The sequence below is a fragment of the Sciurus carolinensis genome, chromosome 6 (genome assembly GCF_902686445.1).
Source record: "Sciurus carolinensis chromosome 6, mSciCar1.2, whole genome shotgun sequence".
In the NCBI taxonomy this organism is placed as follows: Eukaryota; Metazoa; Chordata; class Mammalia; order Rodentia; family Sciuridae; genus Sciurus; species Sciurus carolinensis.
In genome coordinates, this window is record NC_062218.1 from 45,639,968 (window position 1) to 45,657,004 (window position 17,037).

The window sequence follows — 17,037 nt, forward strand, 5'->3', positions numbered from 1 at the left end:
AACGGCTAGAGGAAAAGGGATGGGGGAAGTAAACACGACACAGAAGGTCTAACTCGGTTGAAAAAAAGTCGAAAATCGTTAACATGTAAAAGTTGTTTTCCGGTCCCAAAGCACCTTCTCGCAGTCTCCCATAGTTTGCAAGGGTTTCCAACGCCACCTTGGACAACCAGGGCATTGCAGGGGTGGGGACTGGGGAACCCGGCCCGTCACCTGACTGCCGGAAAGAAGGACGTGCAGCTAGAAGCATCGGATTCGGGGAGGGCCAAGACCTGACCGAAGATGACATGAAAGAGCTCTTCCTGGCACGGCGCTGGTTACTACCCTAAACGTGCGCTCTGTGGTTCTGTATATGCCTGCCTTTCCCAAGACAGCCGAGGGAAAAAATAAAGATCTGCAGGGACCCCCGCTCCTCCCTGTCTCTCTAGCCGGTGGGTGTTTGTGCGGTGGTGGTGGTGCGCGCGGGGGGTGGGGGTGCTGTCCCAAATTGGCAGTTTCAGGATGTGAAGTGGGTACAAGAAACCTTTAAGTTTTGTGATTTGTAGCACGAGGGGTGGGGATGGGACAAAAGAGAAGGAATACTTTCTTCAAAACAGCAAAACTTTTTATTTACTTTTGGTTCGCAGCAGCACGTCTGGTAAACGTTGGCTTTCGCTTTGCAGCAGGCGACAATCCTGTGCGCCACCTGCGCGTCGGGCGCGGAGCGGGCGGGCTGGGGGTGGGAGGCTGGTCGGCGCCTGGACCCCAGACATCCACTGCAAAGAGCAGTGCGAATGACAGACAGCAAACCCTCCTACCTGCGTCCCCTTCAAGTACCATTAATCCAAGTTCGAACTAAATATTTCGCTCAGAACCTGCAACTCCCGTAGGACGAACTCCCAGCCCCCACCCCCACCTCCCGAGCTGGACAGAGATTGCCGCAAAGGGGAAGAGGCGCAAAGCTACCACCAAGCCGCCGCCACTCGCCTGTGTGGACGGGAGTACCTGGCTGCGCGGCGGCTGCAGCGCGCACACCCCAGAGCGCCCAGCGCGGGCTCTCGGAGCCCACCGTGCCCGCCCGCGCGGAGTCAGCGCACAGACCACTCCCTCCCTTCCACCTGCGGCCGCCGCCTCCACCGGCGCACCCTTTGCCTCCGCCTCCGCCTCCGCCGCTGGCAGGCAACCGCGCGCCCGCCCGCGGATCCTTCAGGCCGGGCGCTGGCGGGCCGCGCTCACGCAGATAGCGCAGGCGGTCCTACGCTGGCGGCGCAGCGCCCGCCCGTCCGCCCGCCCCCTGCGCTCTCCCCGCCCCCTCCCTCCCTCGCAGGGGCCGAGCTAATGTAGCCCGCGAGAGAAAATGGCGGCGGCGGCGGGGAATCGCGCCTCGTCGTCTGGATTCCCGGGCGCCGGGGCGACGAGCCCCGAGTCAGGCGGTGGCGGAGGGGCTCTCAAGGCGAGCAGCGCTCCCGTGGCAGCCGCAGGGCTGCTGCGGGAGACCGGCAGCGGGGGCCGCGAGCGGGCTGACTGGCGGCGGCGGCAGCAGCTGCGCAAAGTGCGGAGTGTGGAGCTGGACCAGCTGCCCGAGCCACCGCTCTTCCTCACCGCCTCGCCGCCGTCCTCCTCCACTTCCCCGTCGCCGGAGCCCACGGACGCGGCTGCGAGTGGAAGCAGTTTCCAGCCTGTGGCGGTGCCGCAGCCCCACGTTTCCACAAGCCGCGGCGGCGGCGCCCACCCTCTGGAACCAGCGGCCGCGCCGGACAGCGGCGCCCCGAACCCCGTGGGGGCCGAGCCCGGGGAGAAACCGGCGCCTGCCGCCGAGCCGCCTCCTGCAGCGGCCCCCGCCGGGTGAGCAGCGCGGCCGGGGTGCGGTGGGTCCTGGTCGGGTGGAGGGCAATGAATGAACCCGGGGCACCGCGCACGGAGTCCCGGGACTTGGCGCTGCGTGGCTCGGCGCCGCTCGCCGAGACATGCGCCCGCAGGCACCCCGGAGCCCCCCAGGGTCGGGCGGCGCCCGGGTCCCAGCCCGGGGACTGGACGAGGACGTGCCGGAGAGTTTGTTATTGTTTGCAGACATGTGACAGGCGTGCGAGCCGCGCTGCGGGGACCCGTTGGGGAAAGGTGTGGGGCCCCGGCTGGCTTTGTGGGTCTCCCGGCACCAGGGCTCCCCAAGGACCACGGACGTCCCGGGGCTGGACCAAGGGTGGGTACCAGCCCAGCGGCGGCGCCGCTGGGCGGGTGACCCCGAAGGACTGGGGGCCGAGGCCCGAGCTGGGCGGGTGGAGGTCGGAAAGGGGCGGGGTGGACTGGGAAGCCCAAGGTCGGGTGGGGGGCACGAAGGGCCGAAGAGAAGGCGGCAGGTCCCCGAGCCTAGCCGTGACAGGCAGAGCCCTTGGACTCGCGGGAGCCCGAGTGCCCAGCAGGGACCGGGACCGAACCCGGGCGCAGGCGGCGCGCCTCGAGCGCCAGCAGCTGCACTCCGGGTGGACAGCTAACGCCTGTCAAAGCGGCACCGGTGGACCGCTGCTGACTCCGCGGAGCTTGTGGACTTGTAGGACGTGTGGTTTTTCGAATTGCGTCCCCCAACTGCTTCTTGTGTTCTTGGGAATTCATACTGCATCACTGAGACTCGAGTGACTTCTGTTTGGAGTTTGAATTTGGCCTTTGAAGTTTGCATTTGGCTGAGTGGTGTAGGAGCCAGGACCGGATGTGTCAGCCATTCAGTTTCAAAGCGGCGGTGACTGCTCCCCGCAGCCCCTGCGGCGTGGCTGGGAACCGCAGCGCGGGTGCGGTGCTGCCTGCTTAGTGCAGCTGCACCGCCCGCCCGCGGAATTCCAGGGGCACAGTGCTGTGGGCTTCGGCTTAGATGGGTCTTATGGTGCATATGAAGTACGAGATGTGTAAGGTAATTTGGCTTCTTGGCTGCACTCTGCTTTGGCTGTTGGGAAATTTTTCTGTTAAAGGTAGTTCTTTTAAGTGTGACAGCTATAACCCTTTTTTTATTTTTTAAAACTGATAGTGAATGCAAAAGCACCAAGTGTTGATGGGTATTTAAAAGTCGCTGGAAATATTTTTGTGATAGTGACGCGCTGCTCTATAGAATTCCCTGACATTTATTAAGGGAGTAAATGTGTCTTACTGTGAGATGCGTCAGACGGTAGGAATCCCTGGTTTTGATTGATTCTTTAAAGTGATTTGATCAGTTTTTGTGCACTTGTTTGTTGGTTTAAAAACAAGGTCCGTTTTTTACTTGGAAGTCTTCCCCTACCAAAAAAAATCTAAAAAATATGTTCAGCACTGCACCATGGCGATATTAAGATGAAAGGAGATTTGTGACTGTAGTACAGTTTTCTGTATGCAGTGGTACCTACAACTTAGTCTTACAAGCGGATATGTTGCTCCACGGTTTCTTGTTTCTGTGCAAATTGGATTAAAACTCAATCAGAATAATTTTTAAAAGGCAATTGTTATTACATAGAATTGCAAATTTAAAAAAAATTAACCCCAAATTTGAGAAATTAGTTTTATCTTTTTTGGATATAATATATAATTTGTGGGATTCATACTGAGTAATGCATGCATAATTTTTGTTTCCTTTAAGGGATGGAGTTTAATTGCACAGTATATTAAATAATGGATTAGTAAGCATAATCTTTTTCAAAAAAATGATTTATTAACAAGAATGCTGTTGGTTCATCCCAAAAGTCATATGCAGAGATTTCATTTGTAACAAAGCATTGATCCCTATCTTTTGAAATGTGATTTTTTTTTTTTTTTCAGTTTTCTTGACAGTGGGGTTGAAATTCATTTGAAACTGTTGGTGTAAAAACTTAGATTATGGTGAAAAGACTTGTATCGTATTATTTTCATATATTTTATATACCATTTAAAGTCTTAGAAAAAAGCTGATTATAAGCAGTCTTTTAAGAACTCAGTTGAATTGTGCATTTTCCTCTTTTTGACAGTAGTTTCATTCATACTTTCAAGTCTAACACTTTAAGATTTTAAAGATTTTGGTTTCAGCAGTAGTAGAGATCTGAAGACCACCTACCTGTCTACAGCACTACTGTATTTTTTAAAAGAGAATTTTGTGATTTTTACTTCAGAATTTCCTTCAGTTTATAATTTCAGATGTAGAAATTGGAAGTACAGAAAATACATTCGTAAATGATAAATCATATAAATAATACCCATTAAAATAAAAGATTTTATGTCGGTCCCTCTTCTTCAGGGTAATAACTGAAGTCAGTGAAAGTTTAGTGCCTGTAAGTGGTGCCCAAGGGTTTGGAATTTTTCCTTATATTACAGAATTAGGGGCTTTTTCTTCCTATTTACTGTCTTTGAAGAAAAATTACAGTGTTACTCTCCATTGAACAGGCTATTGTGAGTTTGGTAGATATAATTACTCCATCCTATTTTTGTAACTTAAAAAACCAAACTATCAATTTGCTGGCCCATGAAAGAACAAGATATGCTGTACTTGTTAGTGTTAGTTTTTGCTTAAAACTAAGAATATTTCATAGGCTGCTTTTATATCCTTATATAGCCCTCAGTTTCACTTCCTTTTAGAAGCTGTTGAAATGAAAATACAATTTAATGACCTATTACTAGAGAGGACATGTAGGAGTATTATTAACTAAAAATAAGTCTTTTTTAAAATTAAATTGATGATTTTTAATAAAACAATAGAAGTAGTCACATAAGTTAGTCTTACATGAATTTGTGTTGTAATTATAAATTATCTCCAAATTCCATTTTAAATCAGATAAGAAAATGCATTCTTCAAAGATTAACCTTATTGAATATAATTCTGGAAGAGAAATATCAGAGCTAGAATTGTTGCCAACTTTTGTTTTCTTTTCATATCTGATCTTGGCAAGAGTGACTGGTTAACCAACATTCCTTAATATATGATTTCCAATACACTATAATAAATCCATTTTGTTAGATAGGAAAAACAGGAAGTAACCCTGTTCATTGATATTCTTTCATGACTTCTATAGCACCTCGAGCAAAATATGTTGCATGTTTTAGAAATGGTCACTGACTTGTCAACTTGAAGATTTCAAAATGTGAGAAGAAAGGAGTGTTCTTTTGGTTTCACCAAGAGCAGGAAAACTAGCTACAGCTTGCCTAGGCTGAGTCTGCTAATCAGTCCTTGACACTGACTGTGTGCATTCCAAAGGAAGAAGTGATGGGGTGGCAAATAGTGGGTAATGAATTGCCCCAAGTTATAATATGAGGCAGTCAGAAATGCTCTGAGTTAGAAAGCACTACTTTTACATTCTGTGTCCCACTCATTCATTGTCTGTCTGTCTGTCTGTCTCTCTCTCTCTCTCTCTCTCTCTATATATATATATATATATATCCACACACACACACAGCCCTCTAAGGCATTGTAATTTCTGTTTTCAGGAGACTGAGACTTATTAGAGATGGTAAAGCTCCATGATCATATAACTAGAAGACAGCTAGGATGTAACCCCAAGTCATTCTGACTCCTGCAGTCCATTGCTTTTCATTATTATGTGCTGCTTCCATGTTCTTTTTTAAACTCACTGGAAGTTTTAAGAAGGAAGTTATTCTGCAGGAGTCCAGTAGACCACTGACTTGGTCTCTACTCAGTGCTACATCCATCTGCTAAAAGTATTAGCATGATGCATATCTTTCTGAAACCTGGCCTTATACACCTAAGTAATATTCAGGTTCCCCCATCATGCTTGGAAGAGAGGATAAATGATTAGTGCTGAATGTTTTGTAGATTTATTGGTTTTTTTTTCTGTATTAAATCATAAATGAAAGGAGACAAATAATCTGGAATTAGTATCACTCATTCATCTTGATCACCACACAGGGTGAGAAACTTACGGTAATGCTGGATCCTACCTCTTTGTTACTGTATGAGATTTCATTCAACATTTATGAACCTCCGCAAAGTGGTAGGTAATCGAGAAAAGATCAGCAGTGCATAGCCTCTGTTTTGTTTGGTAGGTGAGGATATGGAAGGGAACCAGATTAAAAATTAGTGCTCTGAGTCTCATCTACAACATTCCACACCATACTCCTATGGCCAAACAATGTTACCTTCCTAACTTTCTAAGGAATTAATTGGCCATAGTAGTTGTGGGGGGTAGTTTTGTCTTCTCTTCTGCTTATACATTCAGCCTGATAGTTTTTGCCCTTTTCCTTTGGTGTCTTTCCCTTCTCTTAGGACACCCATGCTTTAGTTTAGGGTCACAGAAATAGAAAAAGAAATCTAGATACAGATTAGTTTCAAACTACTTTTCTACCTACTCTTAAGAGGAATATATATGGAGCTGCGAGTTCAGACATGATTTTTTTTTCTCTGCAAGAGAAAATTAAAATGAGGGCATGAGGAACAAGAAATTTAGTATCTGCCAACGTTGGTTTTAAAATTCAGTCTTTATTATTAGTAACAGCAACTCTGCTAGTTAAGGAAACAATGTAGGGAAATGTAAAAATATGCTCTAGGGCATAAGATGATCAAGAAGATATCCTTGTTTTCATCTACTTATGGCATGTCACTGTTGATTTAGGTATGTTTGGTATGGAAGGGAGTTCTATATTATTAGTGACTGAGTCCTTTGCAATGCCAGGCTGGTTAGTTTGATGTAATAGACTGAGATGTAGAATGCTAAGGAAAATCGTTAAGACCCAGTAAGTATCTATTTCTGAACATACACATCTGTCACCTGAGATTTATTAATGTGACCATTAGACCTCTTAAAGACTGGAAGAATTTCTTGGAACCACCTGGCACAGCATACACAGTTCTATCATTAGTGTATTAACTAAGTTTATCACATGCAAGCATGATGAGGGGGGTGTACATGGAGTGAGGAGAGTGGGTACTGGGCTACGTGTGGAAGCACTGTTCTTGACAAATAGATGTTATCATTACTTTCTGTGTTGCCTAAATAATCATTTAACTGATATGCTATCAAATAATCTTCAAACTGGTCTTACAGCATTCTGAATACCAAATATCAATTGTTAACAGACTAGGAATTCTCCCTTACTTTTTGTTCCATCTCCCAGCATGAGTATTTATGTTTTGTACATTGCTTGGTATTTAGTGCAGTAGTTGATATTTAATAAGCAGTCATGGATCATTATGACCAATTCAATATAATGTAAAATTTAATTAGTATATTTCAGTGACTAAGTGTAGTTCTAAAAAATTGGAGCCATACTCAAGCTGTCAAATAATTGAAAAAATTGAGTTCCTGTGTTTGAAACATCATCTAGTTACTTAGGTTAATGAGTAAGCGCCCCTGATTTTCTTCTTAACCTTGGCAGTTCTTCCTTGGTGGCCCACCTTCATCCTCTGGAATATTAATGTAACAGGACCCTTAGGGCATTCCTAGACCTTCTCTCATTCTGTCTCCTCCAAACCAACTGAGATTCATTAGTGCCCTTTAATCAGTTATTGGCCACTCACAAATGATTTCAGAGGTTATTTTCCCACTCATGATCTCTCTGAAACTTCAGACCTACACTTAACTGTCTGAATGACACTTCTGCACTTGTGTGCCCAAATTCAGATTCACAGTCTTCCCTTAACCTTCTGCTAACATGCTCTCTGCTCATTAAATGGCAGAATCAGAATCTAGGAGTCATCCTTGACCCTCATGCTCCCCCTCTTCTCAGGTGCTGGTGATTTGAGTTGCTCTCACGTCCCTGTCTCAACACCCATCACCTAGTTTGGACTAATGTCACAACCCCCTCACAGATGGCTGCATTATAGCCTCTCTCCCTCAGAATCTGCTTTCTGGGTTTTGTGGCCAGAGATATCATTTCAACACATAACCAAATCTTCACTTACTCCCTCCAGAAAAGTGAAATGAATTCAATTAAATTTTAAAACTTTTCAAAAGCTTTCTGTTTGGATAAAGACAAGACAAATCCTTAACTCGCCTACTAAGACCCTTATCTGCCTTTCCAGATCTGGATTCATCTCACACATGCCCTTGTTCCCCCCAGACTTGACTTCTTCCATTTCCTCAAGTTCAGGACACTGCCTCCTGCCATACATCCTTTGCATGCTCCCTCTGCCAGCAACTCTCTTCGAATTCCCCACATCAGCTCTTCTCTGTTAAGAAATTAGTTCAACACAGATTACCTAGTCTGGCTTTGTGGTACAGCGTCCCTACTATCAGTGTTGAGATTTATACTTGTTTTCTCAATTGGCTGAACCTTCCCCAGAAGCTGCCAAGACCTGAGTGGGCAGGGGCTATGACTAGTTAGGGACCCAGCACCTCACAAAAGTGCTGCAAAGTGAATATTTGGTAAATATTTATTGAATAAAAAGGAGAGGGATAATGCCTTAGCAGTTCCAAACTAGTGGGGTCATCTGTTTTCCTTTGTGGTCAGACGTAGTTTAGGACCTAGCTAAGAAGAGGTTAAACAGCAAAATCTTAGCCTATTGAACTTAGACAATTTCCAAATTGTGGGTTTGTGATAAACTTATTGGGAAATACCTGGACTTGAGACAAGCCTCAAAGACAGCCAAATATGGTATACAGCAAGTAGCTATATGCATGATAATCTTATAAGTTAGAAGCATTTGCTGTACATGTATAATTCTCCTGTACTTTCTGGGGATTAAAGAATGTTTTTCTAAGAATAAATGATGTACATAAAAATGTCATGCATTGACATAACTGTTCCTTTTTTCAGGTTCTCAGAATGTTACCTAAAGTTAAGATACCATTTTTAGGATACTTGTCTTGAAAATTAATTAAATTAATCCAGAATTGATTAATTTAATAAGTCAGCCTCGGATAAGTAGAAGTTCACATTTGCATTAAAGAAAAGATTTGCTAGACAACTACTATACAAGGTTTCAGGAGCTAAGAACCCATGTAACAGAAAACTTACTAGTGGTAACTAAACCCCGCAACCTCCCTTATCTAGAACAAGTTTAGCACTAAAGGGCGGGGGTGGGGGGAGTCTCTGAGCAGCCAGTGGTTCTGGAAGAAAATCTGTGCTTTGAAGTCCTTTGATTTTACACTCAGAAGAGTTTCCAGGGCATTTGCTGGCGATGGGCACTTATCTGAGATGTTGTCCTTGCAGTTTTGTTCGATTGGTGCCCCTAACATTCAGCCTGTGACAGCAGGAAGGATGGCATGTGAGCACTGCAAGAGGCAGGCGGCTTCCCTGATGGCAGCAGGGCTGGCAGACCTCACGGGCAGACGGGAGGGAGGCCGAGGAGGACTTTTAAAACAGTGCATTTGGGGGCCACCTGCTGTTGGGACAGCTAGTTCCACCTGGATGGCCTCTAAAATTATATATTACTAAATCCTAGCCCTCTCTGTTCAACATTACTTTTTTGGACTTCAGTTTCCTAACTTATGAAATGAGTACGATGAAGACTATACATGATTATTTTTATTTATCAAAGCTACTACAGCTCATTATTAAAAAGTTGTCTTGTTTCCATAGTCTCAGTGAATAAAAGTTGAAAAGTTATAATTTCTATTAAGGAAAATGATCCTTGAAGTGGTAGACCACTAAATTATCTGCGAGTTGTAATTCTGCAGCCCTGATATACTGAATAAATGAGTCGTACTTTAGAATTACATAAAATTAGGTGCTGCTCATTGGAAATGTCCTGTGAATTGTCTGTATGGAAACCTTTTTACTTTATTTGTTGGCCTGTGTCATTTTATACCCTACAAGTTCTTTAATACTTAATAAGTATTAAGCCACACCAATATATTCTGACCTTTTTTAACCTAGTTAGATTTCAAGGAGTAAGGTTCCACCTCTGTAGCATTGACCAAGTTATGTAATTACTGGAAGGTTTTTCATCTAATGAGATAGTTTCACAAAAATTCTTAATGTCTGCAGGTTTTTAAAATGATATTTGTGTCTTCAAACAGCATTTCATAGTTTCTTACTCTTTCCCCCCCCAAAAAAATCTTAATTGATTCTATGTTATCAATTTCTTGGATTTCAGTTGGTACTCTTAATTTATTTTTATTGAACCTTATATTTGAAAAAATGCAACAGATTGATGTAAATGTTAATATTCTTGAAAAATATTTTTACAGTTTTAACCTAAATTTATTTTGAATTTTGGAAGTATATTTTATGCATTCTGAAGGTGCTCAGCATCTCCATACCATTATATTGCATTATAACAAGGTTATGATGTTATTTCTGGCAATTCAAGGTCCTGATGGTATTTAGAATTTATAGAATTTAATTTCAATAACATCATTGAACAGTTCTTTTGAAAGGAATGGAATAATTTTTTTAAATTATGCCTTTATTATTTAATAAATAGAACCATACTATGCATATTACTATACAGTGTGCTTTTTTCTTAACAGTATGTTGTTAGTTATCTTGCTAAATATAGAGCTGTCAATTTAAGGACTACATAGTATTTCATCAACAATATCTCAATTAGCCAGTTTCCTCTTTTTAGACATTTACATTATTTACTTTTAAGTTCTTATACTAAGCTTTAGTGACTTCCCTTTGTTATAATTTTTATTATACAGTTGGACCTTTTGTTCTGGAAAATAAATATTCAGAAGTAGAATTCTGAGAGAAGGGTGGTGCATATTTAAAATTTTGATAATGTAATCAATTTGTCTTATAAAACATTGTGTTGGTTTACCTTTACCTCATAGTACATGAGAGTGCCCATTGCCCAGCATTCTTGCCAACATTCTGTATTATTGGTCTTCTCTTTGCCAGTCTGGTGAATGAAAGATGGCTTCTCACATTTCTTAGCTTTTAGTGTCACTGTGCATTTTGTATATATTTACAGTTTCATGCTTCTTTTGGGTATTTCTTTTTAATGTATTTTTTAGTTGTAGATGGACACAATACCTTTATTTATTTTTATGTGATGCTGAGAATCGAACCCAGTGCCTCACACATGCTAGGCAAGTGCTCTACCACTGAGCTACAACCCCAGCCCTCTTTCTTTTTTTTTTTTTTTTTTTTTTTTTTTTTTTGTCCTGGGGATTGAACCCAGAGATGCTTTACCACTGAGACACATCTGCAGCCTTTTTACTTTTTGAGACAGGGCTTCATTTAGTTGCTGAGGCTGGCCTCGAACTTGTGGTCCTCCTGCCTCAGCCTCCCAAATCACTGGGATTACACGTATGCACTACTGTACCTGGCATTTATTTTCTTTCAGACATGGAAGAGAATTGATTTTTTTTCTTAATGATTTGTAAGCACTCTTGTATATTGTAATATTAGCCCTGACATTTGTTGCACCTGTTTTCCTCTATTTTTGTGTTATGACTTTGATTTTAGTATTTGACCATTAAGAAGTTCTAAGTATTTTTTCAAATTCCTGTTGTTTTTCTTTGATAAGTTCTGCCTTTAGGTCACACACAAACGCCTTTCAGAGAGGCTGTGCTGTGTAGTAAGAAAGAGTACAAGCACCTGGGTGCTAGTTTCACTGCTGTCAAGCACTGTAACTGAGCAGTTTCGTATACATGTATTAACTCATGACTGTTAGCTATATAATTATTAGCTATTATTCCCTATTGTAAGATTTCTAATAGTATTTTTATGGGTGAATATACTTTAATCTCATATCCATCTGAAGCTTAATGGTTGATTTAGGGCTGTAACTTTATTTTCTTAAATGATCAGCTAGGTGTTTTTTGAGTTTAAAAAAAATTCCCTGTATCATCTAGTAAAATTGTTATATACTTGGAAATTCCCAAACACATTTATTTCAGATCTTTTTCTTGCTCTAAGGGTCTACATTGCTAAATAACAAAATTTCAAGTTTTGTAGAAAAAGTAAAAGAAAGTCATTTATCAGAAAGGAAAGGATCTATTTTTGCTGATTCATCGTTATTAATATTTTGGTCTCTAAAATGTCTTGCCTTCAGTGATAGAACCCTATATCCAGCTGTTACCTGGATAGTTCCTCCCAGGAGGGCCAGCTCTGCCGGTCACTGTGGCTGTCTGGATGCATACTGGACCCGACTTCCCGCCTCTCCATCCTTGTACTCAGAGCTCCTTGTCTCTCGGTGGGTAAACACTGCCACCATCTCCCTGGTTGGTCTGCTGTTTGTTGACTCCCTACCCTCGCCTTGCACTCAGTCATCGTGCTGTTTCACTTCCCTCTAGCCTTGGAACGACCCACCTTTCTCCACGTCTGTGGCCACTCACCCAGGGTCTGGGTAGTCAACCTTTTCTTCATCCTCAGGATGAATTCGAGACTTCATAAGGTCACTTAGAAGCACCTAGGGAGCCCCTCTCCACCTCTCAGCACCCCTTTCCAGGTCAGCCTGTCCTGTTGTTCACATGTGCTCATATCTGTGTTCCCCCGGCTGGCCTTTCTTCCCTCAGTGTTCTGAATGCTCTTTCCATTTTCCAGCATACTCTTTTCTGTCTCCTCTGTGAGATATTTTTTATGTTTTTATTTCCTTTCCAATAAATTATTGGCATTTTACTAAAAATAAGGTGGTTATTGGTAGAAATGAGCCCTATGCTGTTAATTCTGCTGAACTCTACAGTTTCTCAATATCTGAGTTAGATTTGTCACCTATTAAACATTTACTTTTTCCTTTATCATCATAGATAGAGTCATGACTTTCTGAGCAATAGTGTTTTCAAAGAGGTGTTTATAAAGCACATATTATTATAAAACGAATCAAAATTTCTTATTAATTCGTGTTAAAATTTCAAAGGTGAAGTGTCAGGGGAAAAATGTTGATGCTCAGCTAAGGCTGTCCTCCAGAATAATCCAAGGCCATCACAGGTCAGACAACAGATAAGCTCAAATGCTTGAAGCAGGGAGCTTTAGTAGGCATGGGCACGCCCACCACAAGATTTGTATCAGCTGCTGGACCTCTGTAGGCAAAGGTCCCAGCAAGCTGATGGAGTATAGGTAAGCGAGCACATCATGTGAGGCCTGTAGAATCCACTTTGGTCTGGTCTTTGGGTGTTTCTAGAGAAATGAAAGGGCAAAGTAGTAAGCATGCCAGAGTGAGTGCCCACTGTCAGTGCTGCCACCAGTCCTGATGAGGGACGAATGCACCAAGGAAACAGTGCTGTGAGAGGCTAGGGACCCAGTTGCGAGGAAGTATCTATCCATCCTGCTGTCACTTGGCCTGCAGGGGAGCTTACCTGATGGCAAGGGTGGCTCTGGCCTCAGTCAGTTAGGCTTGGGGGAGATGCTGGGAAATGTGAGGTGGAGTGCCCAATCCTAAAGAATGCAGAGGACTGAAATAGGCAAAAGGGCTTACAGAGAGGTTTCGTGGCTTACAGAGAGGTTTCATGGCTTGCAGGGTAGGTGAAAAGCCCATAGGCCTAGAAATCAGTGTAGGACCATATTCAGGGTGGCAAGTATAGTTCAAGTAACTCCATCCAGGTGGAGACAAGATGCAAGCAGAGCCCACAGACCAAGCTGGGGACAAGATTCAGGGCTTTGACCAGATAGAACCAGGCAGAGCTCTCTCATTATTGCTCTGTTGTCCAATCCTTAGATCTCAGTGCTTAGGACAAAATAAAAAGCCTTTGTAGTTGGACAGGTGACCACAGTGCACTAGGAAGTGGGTCAAGAGGCCCAAAAGAGGAGTTGCACCAGACCTAGAGCAGGATAGTCTGGAGCCTTACTTTTGGGAGCTGTGGCTCTTGCACCCCGGCTGTTCCCCAGGATTTCTGAGCTTTGCAGATCAGGAAGTAGTCTCAGCCATGATGAATTTCATCTACTCTTTTCCTGAATGTGGTTTTGGATCTGTGCATTTTCGTTGCATATAGTACTATGTAGTGATTGAGAATCCCATCCTGAGGAGTCTGACCTATTAGGTACTTACTGCCACTGGATTCTGGGAAAGTCACTTCATTTCTCTGAATATGAAATTCCTCATCTCTAAAATGGGGTTAGTGGTGGTGATTAGATAGTATAATGAAACATGATTCTTTTTCTAAGTTTTTTATTAACGTGTATTCATTGTGCATATTAATAGGATTCAGTATGTTCTTTTCACATATGCATGTAGTGAACCGTAACTTGACCCAGAAAGTATTTGGTTACTGTTAACTATGGGTGTACCACTGTTGCAAGTGACTGAAGACACACTACACCTTTGACTGTACCAGAGAGGATGAGGGTGCTCAAGGTCACCTTGCTAGTCACTATCAGTGTGGCAACGACAGATTGTATAGAGTGTGTATCATCTTTAGAGTAGTTAATTTTTCCCTATCATTTTGAAAGAATTTACTAGGAAAAAATGAAAAACTGAAACATTCAAAATTCTCTGATGGGGGTAAAGCATCTCACCAGTAGTGGATAGATCAGGTTCCCGTCACTTTGTGACCTAAGGCAGGTCTCCCGGGTTTTGTTTTCTCATCTCTGAAAATAAAGAGGTTGGCTCACATGATCTTAGTTCCCTTCAAGTTCTTGCAACTTTCCAAAAATTTAATTTGAAAATTATTTCTTATGACTAAATTTATCTGTAATTATTGAAACAACATTTAGTTTTTTGAACTTATTAACTCTTGAGATTTTAAACCTGGGTACCAGTAACCTTGAAAAGAAATACAAATGAAAAGCAATGAAGGTTCAGAAAGAAGAGAAAACAAGTATATTAAGTAAAAAGGCTTAAGAACCATGCTGAGAGAATATTATTTTGCAAAGTGGAGAAAATAAATTAGGGCAAAGTAGTAGCATGTTTGTGTCTAGCAAATGTTAATTACCTAGTGGGGGGCAGTTTTGAAAATCTAATTTTTGGTAAACTTACTGTTACAAGCTATATTTTTATCTCAGTTTAAATTATAGAAAGAAGGGACGTTCATCAGGGATAATCTCTAACAAGCAAAGCAATCCTTTGGTTTCTTCCTCTGTTTATAAAGGCCTGTTCATAAGTGTGTGTGTGTGTGTACTTTTTTTAGTTAAAACTTAAAAATGCATTATTCAGTGATACTTTGTTGCATTGTTTCTGATTCTGAAAATTCAGATTTAATTATATTTTAGGGGCTCTTTTCATAAAATTTGAACAGAGTTGGCAGTTACTGGAAATTACACTTTATTTTTTGTGGTACTGAGGATTGAATCCAGGAGTGCTCTCCCACTGAGCTATACCCCCAACCCTTTTTTAAAACTTTTGAGACAGGGTCTCACTAAATTACCCAAGCTGGCCTTGAACTTGTGATCCTTCTGTCTCAGGCTACTGAGTAGCTAAAATTACAGGCATGCACCACCAAATCCTACTTTAATTTTCTTCTTAATCTAATAATTTTGGTCTCAAATTCTAGAAAATTATGACTTTCCAGTAGATTTAGAATAAGACCCTTTGCCTGGTTTGATTGTTGTAGTTGTTCCAGCTTGAAGCATTTTCTCACAAATCGTCTTGCCTGGTGCTCTTTTTCATACACAGAACTGAAGCTGCTCATAATTCTTTGCTGAATGCAGGGACATCAGCAGTAATTAGTTTTTGTCTTAGATTCCTGGTAGAGATTACTTAACCCTTCCTACTTCTCTTACAACCCATGGCAGCAGTTGCCTAGTTTTTGGTGTTGGGAACAGTTATTCAGATATATTGGAGCACCTGACTGTGTGCTACCAGCACATGGATTCCAGATGAGGCTGGGATAAGGAGTAGAGCGGTCTTTGAATGTTGGTTGCTTTAGCACCGTTCTTGATTCTGTTACTGGTTCTGTTAATTGACCTTAGGTTTTGTCACCAATGAGTAAAGACTATCATCTATTCAGTGCAAACTGAAATTATCCAGCAGTTTTATAAGTGGATGGCAGAACATTCCCTCCTCTGCAAGAGGATTTGCTAGGAGAGTTTTAAATAGTGCCCAAGACACATGAGAACAAAGCCTTCCCTTTTTGGGCTCAGGTCCAGAAAGGCAGTTTGGGCATCAAAGAGAAAAGGTTATGCTCAAGAACTTGCTTTCTCTTCTCTTCTTCCTGGGCCAAGTTTTTTTGATAAGATATAAAACCATTAGTATCTGAAGTCAACTTATCTCTGAATCCAGCCGCTTGCTAAGAAATGTGTTGGGAATTACTTTGTGCAGTGTAATCTGTATTCTTGTTCAAGGGTCTCCAGAATACAGAATGTCAGAGATTTTAATTTCTAAAAACAAGTTTAGTAGAAAATTATTATGTAAGTAGAGATTATGTTTGTCCACAGCTTGAGCCAAAATGAGGTTTTGTGGGTTTTTTTTTTTTTTTTTTAACATGTTCCGTTTCCTGTTTCTCTCCTTCTTTCAGCACATACAAACCACCTTGCCCCCCACACACACCATACATGCACAAGTCTTGCTAAAGTACTGCCTTTTTACTCCTTCCTGCTGTGCTGTTCTGGTGAACTGCTCACACTGAATTCTTTGCTACAGTAAGGTTTTTGGAGTAAGAGTGTATCCAGCCTATCTTGTGTTTCCTCAGTGCATTGTTAAAAATAAATCTTATTTTATGAATTATTTATGGAACACTGATGGGGTCTACATTTGTAATCAAATGTTACCTTCCTGCTTTATGCTTGGAATTACCTATACTATACCTTTACTCCTAAGCAGACTTTCTGTTCTTATACTATTGGGTTACTTCTGTCCCAACTATTTCATTTTATATATATTTAGAGCACATGAGCTACATTTTTTATTGGCCAGAGAGTTTTAAAAACAGTCACAAAAATTAGTCCAAAGACACAGATAATTTTAAGCTGTCACTTATTGATATTTTAATGTCTAATCTGGGATTTTTTTTTAACATACTGTGGGAGATTGCATTGATAAAAAGCATTGATCACAGCACTTATATGGTTTGTAAAAAGTTTCTGATTAATGAATGTAATTTATTTAAAATGTTGATTCACTCTTTCCCCGAGGCTTGGACAGTCACGTGTCAAATCTTTTAAAATACAGTGGTTTTTTCTTTAAATTATTACAGCACCTTGGAAATTTATTTTGGCATTGCACTTTGCCTTCCAGTTTTGTTCCCATGAAAATCATGTGTTTTTTTAAGATCAGATGTGTAAATTTGACTATAATCACCGAGGACGCCTGACAGGCATCTCTGGTTCCTGCACTGTCACCTGATTCCCATCTGG

At 42.0% G+C, this 17,037-nt stretch overlaps 1 protein-coding gene across 1 annotated transcript in view; it reads left to right on the forward strand.

The window, feature by feature from the left end:
- Positions 1–915: 915 nt before the first annotated feature.
- Positions 916–17,037, forward strand: part of Map3k1 (mitogen-activated protein kinase kinase kinase 1) — a 70,975-nt gene continuing 54,853 nt past the window's right edge. The window contains 1 exon segment of the mRNA XM_047555677.1: positions 916–1,821. Within this exon segment, the coding sequence (XP_047411633.1) occupies positions 1,334–1,821 (488 nt within the window). The 5' untranslated portion in view covers positions 916–1,333.